Below are 18,418 nucleotides of genomic sequence, written 5' to 3'. Positions count from 1 at the left end.
GGGGGGGGGGGTCTTGGGACCAATCGATGGAGAAGAGCGGGGTGCGGGTTCTGGAAGACGAGGCGCAGCAGAGGCGGGCTTCTAGGCGCAGGCAATAGTTGGGAATCGTGGTTCTCGGAACTGGATACGAGGGCTAGGAAGAGTAGGAGCCGCAGGAGTCGAGGGCATGTAGCTATGCTATGCTATGCTATGCTGTGCTATGGTATGACGAAGGGGAGCAGCGGAGGGTTTCAAGCGCCAAAGTTATAGTGACGTTTTCGGTTGCGTTCGAGACAATTATAGCGCCAGCCTCGTCATACTCGCAACCACCCACGGGCCTAATTATTAGAAGAGAGAGGCGAACCTGCATGCATGCGGCCTTTGCCTGCTGCTTATTATTACTTCTGGCCCAAGCAAACTTGTTGCGGTTGTACAGCAGTAGTGTCGAGTCCAATCACGAATAGTCCCTGGAGCTGAACCATCCAGCCAGCACCAAGCATCTGGCGCCCGCAGTTGCACCTGCACCTCTAGCCCTACGCATCATCAATGGTCCATTTGCTCGCGCAGTGTTATTAGTGGTGGGCGACAAAAAAGAACCCCCCGAAAGAATTGCTCACGTGAGCGCGTTCACCTGCGCGTTCCTCAGGTTCCTTGGGCTTACTATTCGCAACCGCCCGCCTCGACGCATCACGCCCAACCACAACACTCAGCCCTCCCAACCATGGACGACATCCTGACCACACAGTTTGAGCGGGTCGAGAAGGCACTGGGCACGTTGGTAGATTCAATCGCCGCTTACAATCCATCTCCGCAAGCTGCCATTGACCTAGTAGCTGCCGATGGCCAGCTGAGCCAAGGACTGGACCAACGTACACACCCATGACCTGCCCTTATTACGCCAGTAGCTGACGTGGCACAGTCGCCAAACACCAGGCCAACCACGCGCGCATTCACGCCCTGCGCACTGAAGCTGACGTCTTGCAAGAGCAGCTCAAGTCCTCGGTCGAGAAACTGGCTGCCCTGCGACATGAGCTCTTTGAGACGCCGGCGACTACATTTCCCGAATCTTCGCGCGCAGTCCGGTTCGACGAGCTCCTCCAGTATGCGAACCACATCTCAAAACACACGGTCCCTCCAACCTACCGCGAGCGCGTCCCAGAAGCAAACAACGACAAGGACAAAGACAAGGAAGACGCAGGGTCAAGCGGAGCTCCCACAAACGGTGCGAACACGCCTGCACCAGAAGCACCCACAGACACTGCACAAGGACAGAAGCAAGGCGACATGGCCGACGATGCAGTACCTGACATGACCACCGAGGAAGAAGAATGGCTGAAAAAGCTCAAAGACAGCCAAATGGCCTGGTATCCCTGGCCCAGCAACGAAAAGATTCGCGCAGGCAACCTCTACAAACTCCAATACTACCGCGAAAAACATCACAATCTAGACGAGTTTGACATCCCGGCCCACGAGGAAGCAGAGAGGGAGAAGAACATGCCCCTCTTGGAGGACCCCTCAAAGTCGCCAGGCGATGCATTGCTTGCGCTGTCTGGACAGCAGCCCCCGCCTGGCCCCAGACTGCCGCGGCCAAAGCAGGAAGCTTTCACGCTCTTTGACGACATGGATGAAGAATAGAGGCAAGTCTTGGATGGTGTTGAAGGGGTAGTGGAGATTGCAATGAAAGTTGGAGGCATTGGCTTCAAGTGGTTTCTCAAACTTGTATTTCTTGCAGTGTCATGCTCTTGACCAATCCAAGAAAAGACCTTGCCTCTCTAGATATGGGATGCGCCGCCCACTAGTGTGAACAGTTGTACGTAGTATGCAAGCAAGACCAAGGTGGCGACACTAACCATTCATACATTCGAGTTGCAAGGAGGTATCAAGCAGGGATGCAAACAGAAAGACCGCTGATAACCAAGGGATGCCAAACCGGGTGCCAAAATCAGAATTCCAAGAAAACAACAATGAGTAAAACTCCAACAAGTATTTATAACGTTGAAATGCGCGCCCCGAGACAGATGACCCAGGCTCACTCTATGCCATGCGTTTACAAAAGGTATACAAATACAATGACGCCGTCCAAACGCCCAGGGAAGATGCAGAAGAGGGCTATTGCTGCTCGGCTTTGGGTTGCTGTTGTGCTTGCTGCATGTTTTGCATGGCGTTCTGACTCCAATTTGGCTGTAAGCCAGCGCTATTCGGCGGCTGTGATGTGTTCGAGTTCATTCGCTGTGGTCCGGGAGACTGTTTGATCTGGGCAACCTGTCCTTTCCAGCCTGGAAAAAGGTCGTGGAGCTTCTGGTACAACTTGACGAGTTCGACTGGCGATGCGGGAGGCGACATGATGGCGGGGCCGGGCTGCATTTGCTGGCCGGGCTTGGGGTTCTTCTCAGCATTCTGCGCCAGGTAGGCGAGGTTGGCTTGTAGGCGGCGCATGCACCTGGGTGGGTTAGATGCCATGGCTGAAGGCGAAGAAGCATGGCTTGTACTCACTCTACATAGTCCTTTGACGGCTGGGGCTTGTCTCCGTCCGTCTTGCCATCTGGTGAAGGGCCGACGTGTCCCGCCTTGCCCTGGGCCTGCAGGTCGCACACCTCCTTGATGAGGATGCTGTTGATTTCAAGCAACGTGGCCATGCGACCTTGGTTGCGTGCCTGGGTGACGGGCGACACAGGCGATGGAGGGACAGCTTTCACAGGCGTCTGGGCCTGCGCGGGCTCCGACTTTGCGGGGTTGTGCGAATTCATGGGCTGCTGCTGGTGACCGCTGGGCGCGAGGGTGCTGGGCGACTGCTGCGGCTGGGGCGTCGCATACGGCTGTCCACTGGCGCTCGCAGGAGAGGCGGTCTGGCGGGCTTGTGCGAACTGCTGGTGTGCGGGCGACTGCAACGGCTGTGAGTAGGGCGGGTTGGAATAAGGACTCGGCGACGACAGCTGCTGCTGCTGCTGCTGCTGCTGCTGCTGCTGCTGTAGTTGCTGTAGTTGCTGTTGTTGCTGCTGCTGCTGGAGTGCGGCGGCTCCATGGTGTCAGCAGCGAGTAGAGGGAAAAGAAAGAAAAGAACCAAAAGGGCGACGGCATGAGGGGACACGAGAAGCGATAGGGCAGCACGTCACTGGCTTACAACGTACCTCGTGCCTGGTTCAGTGAAGCTGGCATGGCTCCGGGCTGCATAACACTACTACTGCCCATGGCGCCACCCATGCTCGGAAACGACGCGGCTTGTCCATTAGGGAACTGGCCGTAGGCAAAGGATGGGTTTGATTGCTGGATCCGGGCCTGAGGTTCCGCGTAGAAGTGAGAGTGTTGCGGGGCCGCCGTCGAGGTGGAGAACTGGGCGCCAAACGAGGCATTATTGTGGCTATTGAAAGTTTGGTAATCCATCGCACACACTCCCAGTCATTGGGCACGTTGCACAGCTCGGATTAGATTGATTGGGGGGGTTGGATGGATGATCAAAAGAGGTGAGAGTGATAAGGTTACGAAAGGCTTTCACGCCCGCCCTGCTTTGGCGCTCTAGCCGGGGGGGGGGAGGCCCACAGCCGAGCGGGCTGGTCCTCCATGATGGTCCTAGTGCACCACATCGTCTTCGAGGGCGCAGACGTCCACCTTGTTCGAGCGAGAGAAAGCACAAAGGGGGAAGGGAGAGGGGGGGAGAGAAGGGGCATCGAACATCTGGCTGGCACCGTGGGGAGAATTATTATTATTATTATCATTATTATTATCCGGCCAGCAAACATGTCTTGTCGCAGCGCATCATTCCCCATTCACACACACACACACACACACACACACACACACACACACACACAAAGCAGCTCGGGCCACCTCCATCCATCCCATATCCCTGCTACGCGGCCCACAAGATGCTTGACATATCCTCCGGATCCATAGTTGGGACCCCAGTACATACCCTCTTCCCGTACGACGGCCTGTCCTTGGACACCGGGGCCTCGTCGACCCTCGGGCCCAGGCTAGACGGGCTTGGATCGCGGCCACCTGCATATGGGGATGTGGCCGACTCTGACTGACTCTTCACCCATCTCTTACAGGGAGATCTCTTACAGGGAGATTGCTCATTAAACACCACACCCTCTCCGACCTGTCCGATCCGACCCGAGCAAAGTGGTTGCTGCAAACGCAGTGAGCTTGGCGGCCGAGTCTAACTGCCTCACCCATAGGCTGTCCGCGTACTTTAACCGAGCTCTGGCCCATTTCTCAACAGTTCAAGTGTCATCATGTACAGCCTCGCCATTTTCCCTACGGTTTTGATGAACAGCGTTTAATTCTTGCCTATCAATGTATAGTTTACTCCTGACAAAAAAAAGGCCGCCATGCCAGCTTCGTAACGGTACTGCTCACGCTCCTTCCTGGAACACAAACTCCCTTGTGGGCTTCTCCTTGCGGCGTGTGGCTACAAAGTAGGCCTCTTTGGACTCCTGGCAGCAATCAGCATGAGAGGTCCAAAGGATGACACGTGTCGTACATTGCGTGACGAGCTGGGCTTCTCTCGATGCACCTTGGCGAACAGGCGCTTCAACTTGGACTCGAATGCCTTCTCCTCGCTTCCTTGGTAGTACTTGCAGAGGAAGTGGCCACCAGTCTTCAACGTGTCGAAAGAGAAGGTCAACGCGGCCATGCAAAGATCCTGTGCAGGGTTAGTCCGGGGTTTGAAAGCCCAAGAGACTGCCTAGGTAGATACCTACCATACTACCGGCGTGGTCTCTGAAAGCATTGCCGCTGGTGTTCATCATCCTAAAATACGGGTCACTAAGGCTCTTTTTGTAGAAGCCAGCGGTTTGGACCCAGGGTTCTGACATGTCACTCAGCACCACATCGACTGCTCGTCCTTGGTGTCTATCCCGCTCCTTCAAGGGCAGCTGCGAGTCGGGGCCGGACTCTGGGCCCTTGTCTTGGACCCGCTGGCCGACTGTCTCGGTCTCGACACGGTCCAAGTGGGCCTGCCGTTCAATGTCAATGTATCCTCGCTCCATGTCGTCGATTTCTTCCTCTGTAAGTCCTTGGCTCTTGCTCGACGTTATATGTTTGCGCGGTCGACCCAGGTCGGGATCGCGGACGTATGCTCGGACTTGATCTTGGATTACGGGAGAGAGGAAGTCGCCTTGTATCGTAGAGACGCCTCGAGGAGGTTGCGCGGGTATCAGGTCGATGCCGATTACGCGACCGTCTGGGGTTGTGCGGTTTACGGCGACCTGAGACCATGAACCCGGTGCAAAGCCCTACGTTGGTTTAGCCACGTCCCTGTGACCTTCTCGACTGTGCATACCAAGTCGACGACGGTTTGGCCGGGCTTGAACAGCTTGTGTTTCTCATTAAGCTGTGGGGCATTAGCTCTGGATGGTTCCATGGCGGAGCAAGGCACAGTACTTCAAGCAGCTTAAAGGCAGCACGGCTTTTCAGCCCCTGGACTCGAGCTTCCCGGGCAAAGAAGTCGTTGCCCTGGCGCGACTTCCATCTGGTCGACGACGACGACGACGACGACGACGAAGCATGCCGAATGGGCACTGGTGCTGCTCGATTACATGGGCGACACGCCCGACATGGAGTAGCGGTACAACCAGTTGCAGCTCCTTTGTTGCTAGGACCTATTAACAGCAGACTGTCGGTCAGCTGCTGGAAGACACGGCGCGATAGCATGGGGTTGTTGTGAGTGAAGAGGTCACAAATGGTAGCTTTCCCAGCTTTCCTACCTTGTAATAATTCCTTATCGATACCAAAGTTTGCACCCCCCCGGAGAGAGGAGCATCATACTTGTATACCATGCCTGCTGTCACCAAGAGCCTACTAATCATCCTACTAATCATGTCTTCATTCCAATGTTTGCATTAGCGGTCGAGAGACAGGTGACGACAACACGCCTCAAGGTATAGAAGATGCATCCATCTGCCAACCCCCTACCTACAACTACATCCCGGGACATTATCGCTTGGCCTCGGGCAGTTTGCACCCCACTCCTCTACCATACCATGTTTGGCGCCTCTAGGCTTGACATGCGTCGTACTGCTCTCGTGATCAACGTCACAGTCAAGAGAAAGCTGGGCGATGCTGCCGCCGGCTGTGCGGCTCTGGCACCTGAGCCATGTCACAAAGTGGTCCGCCAATATGCCTGATTCCGTTGCCTGTGTGATTGCTTTGCAATGAGTAGTCGGGGGCGGGCTGTCGATCAGAGATGGACTACTACGTACATATATACATAGACATACAGAGCGAGGCTACACCACACACGAGCGTTGGATACCTGGGGCCGACTCTGGTTCGCCGCCGTGACTTGGTAGCGCGCTAGCATTTCTCAAGAGCCCCGGCATCTGGCATCGAAAATCCACTACTACTACTACTACTACTACTAATACTACTACTACGCCCTGCACCCTGCACTCATTGCGCCGCCACACGCTTTCGACTCGCGACTTGACACGGCAGTTCCATATCTGCCTTGCATGGCAAATCCAGCTTCCTGCGATACCACCGCGCCCGCTTTCCGCGCCCAGTCAGCCCTCCATCTACAACCCCGGAGCATCACCAGCAGCAGCCACCACCCATGAGCTCGACATTGCCTCGCGCCACTTCTCCTGTCCCCCGATAGACGCGTGCTTGCGCTGCGGGCACTACCTGCGTTGCCATGTCCAAAACCTCCCCACAGCCGCAGTCGCAGACGGCCGCAGTCATGACCTCGAAACCCGGAAAGGATCTAAATGTAGGTACACGTGCAGAAACCCCCCCTCCAACACGTCAATTGACTCTGTCGTTGCAGCCCACCCTCCAGCGATTCCGAGAACTCCTCGCACAGCCAGTCCTTGCTTCCTTCGTTGCCGGTGGAGTGGCTGGCGCCGTCTCCCGCACCGTCGTATCGCCCCTCGAGCGCCTCAAGATTCTATTTCAGGTTCAGAGCGTCGGCCGGAATGAGTACAAGATGTCGGTACCGAAAGCGCTGGCCAAGATGTGGAGAGAAGAGGGTTGGAGGGGCTTCATGGCTGGCAATGGAACCAACTGCATACGAATCGTGCCCTATTCTGCCGTACAGTTCAGCGCATACAACGTCTACAAACGTGTGAGTATACCCAAGCATCATTCGGGCGGAATGTCTGGGTTTGAAAAGGACCAATGGCGCAGGGACAACACGGCCGCACACATGCTGGTCAGTTGAGCTGACAAGTCTTAGTTCTTCGAAAGCGAGCCAGGCGCACCACTTGGCGCATATCAACGGTTACTCTGCGGCGGTCTCGCTGGCATCACCTCCGTAACCTTCACATACCCTCTCGACATCGTCCGGACACGGTTATCCATCCAATCCGCATCGTTTGCAAGTCTCAAGAAGGAAACTGGCCAGAAGCTACCGGGCATGTGGTCACTCCTCACTACCATGTACAAGACCGAGGGCGGTTTCCCTGCTCTCTATCGCGGTATCATCCCTACCGTGGCAGGCGTAGCACCTTACGTTGGCCTCAACTTCATGGTGTACGAGATGGCCAGGACGCAGTTCACACCCGAAGGTCAAAAAGACCCAGGCGCTATTGGCAAACTGGGAGCAGGCGCCGTCTCCGGTGCCGTAGCGCAGACCATCACATACCCGTTCGACGTCCTGCGGCGGAGATTCCAGGTCAACACCATGAGTGGCATGGGATACCAGTACGCTGGTGTTGGCGACGCCATTCGCTCCATTGTCAAGACGGAGGGCGTCCGAGGCCTATACAAGGGTATTGTGCCCAACCTACTCAAGGTTGCACCGAGCATGGCGAGTAGCTGGCTCAGCTTCGAAATGACGCGGGACATGCTCATGGGCAAGTGGAATTCTGGTTTCTTATAGAAAAGACACTTCAACATCGACATCCCCCGATGTTATTTTCGCGACAGCATAACAACGTGACACAGGCGTCACAAGATTCTTCCCAGATGAACAGCAAGATGCCACACCCAGGCCACTAACGATGAGTGGCCATTGTATACTGTCACACCCATTCTTTCATAACAGCTTCATCCGCATTTGCATTAGGACGATTGGATTGATTGGGCATTGGTGGAATGGCTGGTCAACCTAGGAAACACCTCGGTCAATATTTCGATATAGCGACGGCGTTAGGCTGGTCTCGTTCTTTGATTGCGACAATGCAACAGCCATCTTTTTCTTTGAGTAGTATAGAGAAAACGGGCTTATAGAAGCCATATAGCGATGGTCTTATATTAGAGTCATTGGAGGAACGGGTTGTATAACATCAAGTAAATTCCAAGATTCATCACAAGGCAAAAGCAGGCTAGCTCATTACACTGCTTTGGAGAGTGCACATGATCAATGCATAGTTTCAAATGGTTAGTACACCCAGCTAGTATCAGATGAATATATTATCATGTCATCGTCATGTTCCTTCGATACTGTCAGTTCGCACGTGCTTTATTAGACCTCTTCCCCCCTTGTATCCAAGTACCCACAATGTGGCGTGACGCTCAGCTCACGCAACGAGTGTATAAGGCGACTATCGACCTTGGTTTAACCAGGGTAGACCCCGATATAAATATGATATATCCCTCTTACGGACGGCGTTGTGGAGAATGAAAAAAAAAAATTGTAACTCTTGACTCTTTCATTCTCACTTTGTATACCTTACCAAATTCCATATCAAACTTTCACACGCACAGTCTCTCAGGTATCAATGTGAATTTTGTTCATTGCTAAAATAACATGTACAGCCTTTGCTGGGCTGTGGCCCAGTACCTTGTCAATCTTGTTTTCGGCTATTATCAAGACAGCCACCCACCCACCGTGAACGCTCAAACGCCCCCAAATAACTCATCAAGGTACATTGAGAAGCGAGAGACCTGATGTCACATAGATAATAAAAAAAGGTCAAGTCAAGGTCGTCCCTTGGTTACTTTCCCTATCAGTCCTTCTTCCCTTGGTAACAATTTTAGGCGTACGCCTTCTCGTTTACGCGGCCGCGGCCGAAACAGTCTCAATCTCCACCTTTGGCAGCGGCGCCGACTTGCCTCCGAGGTCTGTTGCGCGTGCGTTGGGGTTCTTGGTGTAGTAGTTCGAAATGGCGGATTTGATGGCGTCTTCTGCAAGCATGGAGCAATGCACTAGGACAAAGTCAGTAACATACTCCCAGACGTTCCCATACCCATCCGTCCATGATGGATTTTCTACCGATAAGAGTACTCACACTTGACAGGCGGCAAGCAAAGCTCCTTTGCAATCTCCGTGTTCTTGATTCTGCTCGCATCCTCGAGTGTCATGCCCCTCACCAATTCGGTCAGATAGCTCGAGCTCGCAATCGCACTACCGCACCCGAACGTCTTGAACTTGACGTCGCTGATGGTGTTGTTGTTGGGGTCAACGCGAATCTGGAGCTTCATGACGTCGCCGCAGGCTGGGGCGCCAACGAGTCCTGTGCCCACGTCCGTGTCAGTTTTGGACATGGAGCCGACATTTCGCGGGCGGTTGTAGTGGTCGAGCAGTGCTGCGGGCGTTAGCTGCGCGCTCCAAGACAGAAGGCAATATACGGGAACGGGTCGAGCAGCGACTCAAGTTATCGCCACCAAAGTCCAAACATTGGAATGGCGCGGGGAGGGGGGCAACTTATCTTTTTCATGATACTGACGCCTTCCCATTACTGATACTGTGGGCGCTGCTGTGCGGATAGGCGATGCGATGCTCGGTCGGGCACCCGTTGCAAGCACTCTGCCGGCCTGGGCGGGCACTGCCGCTACGACTCTCCTGAACATGGTGGAAATGGGTGGATGCGAGGTTTCGATGTGTTTGGCGTCTGTCAATCAATCGACTTGGATGGATTTCGAGGGTTGTGGGAGTGCTGAGGATGTGTGTGTAGGTGTAGCGGACGAGGTGACGGCTATGCGGAACTGAGTGTAAAAGCGAAGGTCGGCCATGTCATTATTTGCCTCCGTCCACTCGGTCGAAACCCCACAATTCACCGGGGCACGAACACTATCTCCGAAGGCCTAGCAAGTCCTTATCAGATGAGATTGATTACTCACCACGTCTCCACTCTACACCAAACTTAGGGTCGTAGCTTGCAGTACAGTGCCTTTCTTGCCTCCTTCGCCATGTGCCATAAAGTGCAGGCGCGAAAACCCGCTTCCAATGATACCCGAGCCAACTCCGCGTCCAACCCGCTATGCTCTAACCCGTGCCATGCAAGTCCCACACTGTTCACGCCTTACAAACGCCTGAAGAAATACACGTACGCAAACTTCTTCATCTCCTCCACGTCGGCCGCCTTAGCCACCTTCTCGTCATTGAATAGGACCCACGATGTAGTTTGTTCGCCAGGTAGCTGCTTGCGCACGAAAGCGACGTAGTGACTGTGTGGGCATAGTTAGCATACCTTCTCAAACCGCGCTTCTTGAAAACACTCACCCAGCGTGAATAGAGCTTCCCTTGTGGCAGACGATAGACTGCAACTGGAAACTCACTGGCAATAGGTCGCTACCTGCCTCTACCTTTTCTTGTGATGCGGCGGGCGCCTGTCTATGTCAGCTCTGGTCATGCAAATGCTAAACTCGAATAAGATAACGAACCTCTGAGCTACCACCCTGATCAAAGTCCCCAGCAGCGTCAGGATGGCTGAAGAGCCAGTCCACGGCTCGTTCCATGTCACCGCCAGTCTCCTTCAATGCCTGCCGTGCTTGCGGGGCGTTGAACCCCATAGCACCTAGGCTCTCGATCTTCTCGGGATCAATGATAGACGCACCACCTGCTGAGCTGCTGCCTGCATTGAAATCGACCGGATCATCTATGTCCGGGTCTTCCATGTGCGCGAAGAGCCAGTTCGAAGCTGCTTCCGCATCCTCGTTGCCAGTCGCATGTAGAGCCTTCTCACACCTGACCCTTGGGAAACCCATAGCCTCTAGCATTGACAGTGCGGCCTCGTTGGGAAGCCACTTGCCTGAAGAAGCCGCAGTACTTCCAGTGCCGGCATCTTCGGGAAGGAGTTCCTCGCCGTCAGTCAAGCCCTTTGACTTGTAAGCATCGAACGAGAATGGCTCATCGTCGATGATGACAGGGACGTCCTGCTTGGTGGGCACCCAGTTGACCAATTCGAAGCGGCGAGCATTGACAGCCAACACGGCAGGGAAGGTCTTGAACATGCTCCTCTTGGTGAAGCCATCCTTGCTACCACAGGCTCCACATGTGAGCTCTACCAGTTCTTCGGTAGTGAAGATGTCAAGGCACTCTTTCAGTGTGACCGATTCGAACTCTTCCTTTTCTTGATCATTATTCTTGCCATCGCCATCGGTGACCTCCATCAACCCCTCTTTCGGTATCCTCCGAATCGGCACAGGAATAGAGATGTTCTCCTGCTCGTCTGTTCTATATCGGACCCGCTTACAGCTGATGCATTGCAGTCGCTGCTCCATAGCAAACCGGAAAGCGTCCACTGGGTCCTTGTGAGGTGCGTTATGTTGAGAGCGTGAAATTAGCTTAAGGAGATGCAGGAGCAGTTCGAACGCATCTTGCTGCCGCATAGTGGAAAATTCGGCGTGGCCCCGTCCAATCAGATGCTTCAACATTGCGGGTGCAAGACCACGCTGGTGTGGGACTTCTGGTGAGTGTTCGGAGACGAAAACATCACTGTCTTGCTTCGAATAGCGACCAGAGATCATACCATCGGCAACCTTACGAAGCTGAGTCTCTAGGTCTTCGGCGGGGAGCGGCGCATCCGGTAGCCCTTGGTCGGGGAGATAGTATCGGTCTTTGAACTCTGGCATCGCAAATAGAGCCTGTAATGTACTGTTCAAATAGCAGCTGTTGCCCAGGTTTTTAAGGCCCGTAAGACCAGGTCCAAAGAGAGGTTTCAGTTCTTTGCCATCCTCAGTCACCATGGCGAAATCCCATCGCAGGTTCTGCTCGACTTGCATCTCTGTGAGGCTCTTCTCCGTCTTCACTCTGTCCTTGATGTTGATGCCCCAGTGCGCGAGGTGATTCGGTAGCTCGGGGTCAACCCGCTCTTCGTCGCAAGCGTAGCAGTAGATGTCGGCCGTTCCATCCGCAGTGAGGGAGCCCAGCTTGACCGCGACAGGATGGTTAGTAGACTTTGTGTGACCCACAGCATGAGAGTTGCCGCCAATGCCGCCAAACTGTTGCCTACCGCAGCCTAGGTTTCCGCATGTCAAGCACAACCAGAGATTCTCGTTGAGTTCACACTCTGAGCAGTGGCCCAGGATCTGAGACTCAATTTCCCTTGGTGCGTCCTGCTCCAGGCACAGGGTGTGCTCGCAAGCCGTCATCTCCTGCTCCCAAGCCTTGACCTCCTCCTGCCTAGCAAACGTATTTGCCTTGAGGACAGCATCGACAACGTCAGGCAGCTTTCCTGACCGCTTATCCACGTCATCGACACCACACTGGTAGCACTTGACCTGTGTAGTCGTATCGTAGCGGTCGGCTTCCGTCTCAGCTGCAACAGCGAGCTTGGTGATCTTGTGTGGCGGCTCGTCGCGTCTGATCTTCTTGCGCGTGCGCTTGATGTTCAGGACAAGGGGATGATTCGTGGCGGAGACGTGGAGGAGCGAGTGATTTCGGTCGCTGGTACAGCCGCCGTTGAAGCAGTAGAGGCAAACATCGAGACCAGCGGGGTCATCCTGTGCTGTCCGTCAGTCCGACCACGAAAGGACCCGGAGGAAGCTTCTTACGATGGAGTCGAAGCATTGAGTGCAGTCTTCTCGGTAGACAGACTGCGTTGGCCCTGGTTTGCGAAGCTCTGCACAGAGTGTAAATAATACTACGAGAGCTCAGCAGGGAGAAACGCGGGGCACTTACCGGGCGCATCTACGTGCGTGCAGGCCATTGTTTGCGAGCCTGGGGTGGGCAGAGGGTAGAGCAGCCTGGGAGATCAAATAGTGAAAGAGCAAAAGAGCAGTGCAGGTGGGTAGAGCCTTGTGAAGCAGGGTGTGACGGCAATAGTTTGCTAGAATGAGCCGTGGTCGTGTTCCTGGACATTGAAGAGCTAGTAGGCTGTCATAGCTCCAGGCAGGTGGTGGGGCAATTCAGGCGACAGGGGGCCCATTCACTACAGTACAACGGCGGAAAAGGCAGGCATTTACCAAACATGCTTTTGAGAGGGTAATCATGGCAAGACTACGCTATTCCTACAAGGATATATTGCCAACCCATCTTCACAGTCATCGCTCTACTTTCCCTGTTGCCGCGAGTTCAGAGACCAGTTCTGGAACTGGGTGAACAGTACTGCCTGTAGAGGAGACTTCCTGTCCGTGAACCACTGCTTCTGCGTCTCAGCATACACGTCCACCACTCCAGAATAGTTGCTCTTGTCTAGTCCAATGAGTACCTTTACGACGTACAAACTCGCGCTGCTGCACGCGTCTGCATGCATCTTAGCACCACCGCCCAACTTCGCCTCCTCATGAATGCCCTTTAGTACTTCCCAAACCTCTTCCACCTCCTCGGGCTTTGGCAGAGGGGCTTTGTGTTTTGTGCGCGTGTCGAAGAATGTCTTCAGCATCTTGGCAGCCTTGTCGGCAATCTGCTTATTTGCGTTCGCACGCGTGCGTCTGAGCGCTGGAAGGAGCATGTTGAGGGTACGCGGGTTAGAGTACTGCTTCTCCAGGTAAATTGCCAGCAGATCAAGCACCCTGGATTTGAACTGGACAACATTCTGTTTCGCGTCCTCCCGCTCCTTCTTTTTGCTCGTGGTTTTACTCCGCTGCCGGAAGATGTTGCTGAGGTGGGGGTCGAGTGCCATCATCTGCTCGTCATCCATGTCCGATTCATCAGACGACTCTTCGGGAGCCTCGCCGTCAAGATTCGGTTTGGAAGTCTGAAGCGTCAAAGCCAGTAGATTGTTGAACTGCGTGAGCTCTGCATCATCTTCACTGCTCTCTTCGTCGTCAACCTCGTCGCTTTCGCTACCACTTGCCACCTCAGAAGCCGAAGCGTCTTCCGAGTCATGCGGTTCGCCATCAATCATTTCAACGTCTGATTCGTCTCCGGACTCGTCATCGGACTGGTCTTCCTCAGCATCGTCGTCTGCTTGATTGAAAAGCTCCTTTTGTCCCTCCAGGTTTTCCTCCGTGTCCAGTATGTCGGTCAGTGATTGCAACCCCTCAGAACTAATCTCAGACGCAAAGATGGCGAAAGCCTCTTCGCCAATTCTACGGAATAATGTGCGAGGGTTGCCAAGGAAAGACAGGATAATCTCTACGAAAATGTCTTGGCCCTCTGCTGTCGAATCTTCCTGCTTTTTGAGCATCGCTTTGCGCGAAGCATCGAGATCATCGAGCATCATAACGGCATCTCCCTCGCCATTGTACACTTGCAACAGTGTCAACGAGTAGAGAAGCATGAATCCCTCGGCTGCCATCTTATTTCCAGCCACGGAACCCTACAGCATCATATTAGTTGAGTTCGCCCAAGGAGAAGGGTGTGTTATACTTGAGTAGAGATAGCGTCCAGGACCTGAAAGGCCTCCTCCATAGTTTTCAGGACCGGGCTATCCGCTTTGAAGACTAGGTTCAACGTCCTGGAAGAAGTACTCTTGCTTCTGATCATGCCTACAATCATTAAAGCGAAGGCTGCGCGCGAGTTGGCGTTGACACCAAGAAGCTTGGTTAGGCATGATGAGAGACGCTCCTGGAACATTGTCCTGCTGCGTTCACTAATCGGAGGTAGAGGCACTTTGCTGGTCTTCGCATCCTGGCTGGGCACGAAGTAAGCATACTCGACCAAAACCTCCAGTATTCTTCGAAGCCAGTTATCCTTCTCGGTAACGTGTTCAACGAGCTCATCATATCGTTTGTAGCTCCTGACAGTGTTCAAGAGCATGTCGGCGATGATCTGGCGTCGGCTATCTGCAACAGTCTGGTCTTCGCTTTCTGGACGAAGAACAAGCGAGTTGAGATGGCGCACGATCTTTCTCAGGCTCTCATCGTCGGCCGACAAAAGCACATGTTCTAAAGTTTTCGTCTTGGTGGTTCTGTCAAATTCAATGCTACCATACCTGGTGGTAAGTGCAACGAAGATCAAGGATGCCGAACTGCTCTCTAGCTGAACTCTAGCCTGCACGGCCTTCAAAGAAGCTAGTGCGGCTGTGTGGAGGAACCTGTCTTCTTTCTTGCTCTGGTTGATGATGGTGCGCATGAGATTTGGACTGAACAATGCCGGGACTGCCCACTTGGGAACCTGTGTGATCATACTGCTCAACAATTTGAACCCCCAGGCTTTGCGCTCATGAGACGACGTAGAGGAGAACAGGTTGCCTAGCATCGTGAGCTAGAGTCAAGAGTATGTAATGGCGAGCTTACTGTCTACAACATCAATCCAGAACTGTGGAAACTCCGTTGTCTCCTTGGCATTGCTCCTGCTCTGCTCATCTCTTCGCAGGATCTCAGATAAGACCAGGTCCCAAGTGAAGGACGGGTTTGGATTCGCAGCTGCGGTCTTGGTGGCTCCGTCGGTACCGTTCTCGGTTTCGCCTTGAAAGTTCTCCTTCAATATCTTTGCTAGACGGGCGCGTTCCTTCTTTGCCAAAGGATTTTTGGCATGCCAGATACCGTCTGGTAATACATGCTCAAAACTTTTGTGAACAGTAAGCCATACCGCAACACCTTCAGGTGTAGAAACGAGCTTAAATGCGCTGAGACGTCCAATCACCTCTTCAGCGCATTTCTGGTACTGTGCGCGGGATTTCAGACTTCTTACCGCCTCGACGAGTACCATGCCGCATTCTTCACGTAGCCAGGGGATGTCGCGTGCCATTCCGTATATATGGTCTAGAAGCTGGTTCCAGCATTCCAACGAGAGTTTTGGCTCAATCACTATGGACGATTGCATTATGGCCTTGTAGCCAAAGAGCTTTCCAATTTTGTGATCTCGTCGTTCCTAAAGTCGATTAGCACTGGCCAGAATCATGGCGTGTGTTGATGTCCTACCCGTCCAGGCACGTTACCCTCGACCTTGGTCTTCTCTTCAACCATGCTGATAATAGCGGCCACATCAAGCTCCAGACTTTCAATTGCATTTTCTCCGGAGCCAAAGATCTGCCGCAACAATTCGGTAAGGGTGAGGGAAAATCCAACTCTGGCTGCCTTGCGTTGGCTGCAGAGACCCTTGATTAAACGACCTAGAGCGCTGTGCACCTCTTTCGCAGCAGGCTTGTTCTCTGGTGAGAACTTCACAATGAGCTGTTTGGCGGCTTCAAGTCGCACGTCATCTGATTCGGCAGCCAGGTCTTCATATAGCTTGGAAAGCTTAAGGTGCTCTTCGTTGATCTGTCGGCGTCGTTTCGCGGGTGCTTCGCTCATGTTATCTCCCGAACCGGAGTCATGCTCTCTCTTTCGAGTCTTGCTACCCATTCTCTTCGGTGTTTGATTGGGTTTGGAAGATTCGTTGTGCTTCCCAGAGAAAAGAGAAAAAGTCGCAACTGCACGGGCGGGTTTCTCGAAAGATTTAGGAACTAGGACTAATATAGTTTAGATTGTCGGATGAACCATTTTTCCGACCCCCGCAATCCATGGATATTCGAAACACCTACGCCTCAGCGCGCAGATTATCTAATTATAGGAAATACCTCGGCAGACTATAGCAGCGAGATATTTATAATTATATTATTTTAACTCTCTCTCTCTATAAAGCCTATCCTAGAGGAATCAATATAATTATAAACATCTCTGTACTTGAAGTACTTTTATAGAACCAGCGATAGCTCAACTCGGGCGTATGCGCTTTGGAAATCCTCTTATAATTCGACTCTCCAGGGAGCGGTCACCTTGCAGTTAGAACCGAACGATACCGTTCCGGAAGTGTTGGTAATCTCGGTGCGGCCTCTGAGGAGGGTGTGGAGGGTATCCGATACGGTGAGTAGAATCCCAGCACGGGTTAAAGTGCCCACTTTAAGGTCTTCAGAAGAGCCATCGGTGGCGGAGGACAAAACAGTACTCATTGACGATAACGATGATGACAGCGTGACAAGCAGATCCCTATCAACACGCGAACGAACACACAGCTTAACTAGTGAAACGATATTCTCGACAGAAGCATCGGACTTTACGCCAGACTCGGAGCCAGTAGACCCTCGTCTAGCGAAGCGGCTAAGGCTATCCGAGCGACGAGCAGAGAGCCTTATACTCGACGTGCCCACACCCAAGCCAACGCCTTCGCCGATCCCCAGCAGCCCAGACCTCCGTTCCTCTGGAATCAGCAGCAAGCCTAGTTCCAAATCTGTTGATAATGGCACCCAAGGCGGTCGAGCCGGAAGCCCAGCCCCGTCATTAAACGACGTCGATGAAGAGAGTCACGATAATGGCGCGCATGCTCAGGGGACATTCGAGGAGGTGCTCTCCTCCACAAGACAGCTCGTCCCTCTTGAAGGGGTAGAGAGCGAAATGAACGGAGGTGACAGTGCTAATGCTTCTAAGGGAAGCCACGAGAATGGGCTCGGTCAGGTCGGCGAGGTGTCCGGTAGACCCTCAGTGAGAACCTCTCGACGGAGGAAACGCAGCGATCGTCCAGTGCGGGAGAGGGGGCGCAGTCTACCACAGACTACTGCTAGACGACGAGGCCAGAGCACGATGCCTATGGGAATATCGCGAAACACAACGCCATCTCATCTTCTTCAGCTGTCTAGGTCCAGAGCGGATAGCGCGACTCGGTCTTGCTCCCCACAAACATTCCCTCGGAAACCGAAGACGGGAAGGGGAACTAGCAGCAACTATAGATCTGGCACCAACATTGCTTATCAGATAACCGATCTCGCGCATTATCACATGCCAAAGGGCTCGTCGATGGTGGGGGTAACCGTGCATCGCAGCGATTCGAATGCATCTTTCGACCCGATAGCCGTAGATCACAGGCTCCTCGGTGGTGAAGGCGAAGTTTTTCGCATGGTGCAGCTGTCGCCGAATCTATGGATGCTACTGGGATATCGATATGACCATGGCGAGCCCGGCGTATGTACCCGCAAAAGCCCGACGCTGCTCAATGTAGACCAGGCGAGCGATCTCTTCAGTGATGCTGTCAGTCATAACACTGACCACGTAGACGACGACGAAGAGTCCGAGAATGGCGAGGAAGATCCCGGCGAATGCAGAACTCATGCTGGTAATGGCAAGCGGAGGACGTAGGTATGTTGGGCGCCGTCGGATGAAGCACGTTCACTCTCGTACTAGGATAAGATGGACACGGACAGGCATCAGATAGTTTCTCGTTTCCCGGGTCGGTCGGAGGGCGCGGTCAAACTGCACGATTTCGCGTTACACAACAAGCGTTTGTAAAGCTATTGCGAGATCCCCATGATCTCAGGTAGGTAGTGTGTGCTTCAGAAAAACTAGTCATGATCCAACCCTACTTAGACTAAAGCTAGGTTGTGATGATGACCTGGAAATGCAGAAGCATGCTCGCACAGCACAACTCCCTGCTTGAGGATTGCCAGCTGATCACTGACTTAGAGTAGTAAAA

At 53.5% G+C, this 18,418-nt stretch overlaps 7 protein-coding genes and 1 pseudogene across 8 annotated transcripts; 3 read left to right on the top strand and 5 right to left on the bottom strand.

The window, feature by feature from the left end:
- Positions 1-700: 700 nt before the first annotated feature.
- K460DRAFT_275613 (uncharacterized protein) lies at positions 701-1,614 on the top strand (the record flags this gene model as incomplete). Its single annotated transcript, XM_040928056.1, has 2 exons — positions 701-848; positions 899-1,614. The coding sequence occupies 2 exons, from the start codon at positions 701-703 to the stop codon at positions 1,612-1,614; spliced, it is 864 nt and encodes a 287-aa protein (XP_040790970.1).
- A 474-nt stretch (positions 1,615-2,088) lies between these two features.
- On the bottom strand, positions 2,089-3,360 carry K460DRAFT_277810 (uncharacterized protein; the record flags this gene model as incomplete). The annotated part of the gene is made up of 3 exons (XM_040928205.1): positions 2,089-2,419; positions 2,473-2,972; positions 3,154-3,360. The coding sequence occupies 3 exons, from the start codon at positions 3,358-3,360 to the stop codon at positions 2,089-2,091; spliced, it is 1,038 nt and encodes a 345-aa protein (XP_040790969.1).
- A 992-nt stretch (positions 3,361-4,352) lies between these two features.
- On the bottom strand, positions 4,353-5,647 carry K460DRAFT_364390 (FtsJ-domain-containing protein). Its single transcript, XM_040933002.1, has 4 exons — positions 5,365-5,647; positions 5,264-5,314; positions 4,683-5,216; positions 4,353-4,624 (listed from the first exon to the last, which is right to left on the bottom strand). The coding sequence occupies exons 1-4, from the start codon at positions 5,632-5,634 to the stop codon at positions 4,391-4,393; spliced, it is 1,089 nt and encodes a 362-aa protein (XP_040790968.1). The 5' UTR covers positions 5,635-5,647; the 3' UTR covers positions 4,353-4,390.
- Positions 5,648-6,616: 969 nt separating this feature from the next.
- On the top strand, positions 6,617-7,801 carry K460DRAFT_375269 (mitochondrial carrier; the record flags this gene model as incomplete). Its single annotated transcript, XM_040934749.1, has 3 exons — positions 6,617-6,691; positions 6,749-7,045; positions 7,157-7,801. 3 exons carry the CDS (start codon positions 6,617-6,619, stop codon positions 7,799-7,801), a joined length of 1,017 nt encoding a protein of 338 aa, XP_040790967.1.
- A 1,116-nt stretch (positions 7,802-8,917) lies between these two features.
- K460DRAFT_276507 (iron sulfur cluster assembly protein-like protein 1) lies at positions 8,918-9,714 on the bottom strand (the record flags this gene model as incomplete). Its single annotated transcript, XM_040928119.1, has 3 exons — positions 8,918-9,069; positions 9,153-9,469; positions 9,569-9,714. 3 exons carry the CDS (start codon positions 9,712-9,714, stop codon positions 8,918-8,920), a joined length of 615 nt encoding a protein of 204 aa, XP_040790966.1.
- A 452-nt stretch (positions 9,715-10,166) lies between these two features.
- Positions 10,167-12,917, bottom strand: K460DRAFT_384532 (ubiquitin carboxyl-terminal hydrolase 14; the record flags this gene model as incomplete). The annotated part of the gene is made up of 5 exons (XM_040935500.1): positions 12,767-12,917; positions 12,640-12,707; positions 10,528-12,588; positions 10,367-10,473; positions 10,167-10,311 (listed from the first exon to the last, which is right to left on the bottom strand). Exons 1-5 carry the CDS (start codon positions 12,792-12,794, stop codon positions 10,167-10,169), a joined length of 2,409 nt encoding a protein of 802 aa, XP_040790965.1. The 5' UTR covers positions 12,795-12,917.
- Positions 12,918-13,019: 102 nt separating this feature from the next.
- Positions 13,020-16,354, bottom strand: K460DRAFT_334436 (uncharacterized protein). The gene is made up of 4 exons (XM_040930915.1): positions 15,895-16,354; positions 15,268-15,844; positions 14,399-15,222; positions 13,020-14,348 (listed from the first exon to the last, which is right to left on the bottom strand). Exons 1-4 carry the CDS (start codon positions 16,315-16,317, stop codon positions 13,137-13,139), a joined length of 3,036 nt encoding a protein of 1,011 aa, XP_040790964.1. The 5' UTR covers positions 16,318-16,354; the 3' UTR covers positions 13,020-13,136.
- Positions 16,355-16,794: 440 nt separating this feature from the next.
- Positions 16,795-18,360, top strand: K460DRAFT_73400 (annotated as a pseudogene; the record flags this gene model as incomplete). The annotated part of the gene is made up of 2 exons: positions 16,795-16,818; positions 16,926-18,360. Coding segments are annotated over 2 exons (1,183 nt in total), but the record flags the coding sequence as incomplete, so codon positions are not given.
- Between the last annotated feature and the right edge of the window lie 58 nt (positions 18,361-18,418).

The sequence above is a fragment of the Cucurbitaria berberidis genome (genome assembly GCF_010015615.1).
Source record: "Cucurbitaria berberidis CBS 394.84 unplaced genomic scaffold K460scaffold_2, whole genome shotgun sequence".
Lineage (NCBI taxonomy): Eukaryota > Fungi > Ascomycota > Dothideomycetes > Pleosporales > Cucurbitariaceae > Cucurbitaria > Cucurbitaria berberidis.
This window is presented reverse-complemented; position numbering and strand designations above follow the sequence as displayed.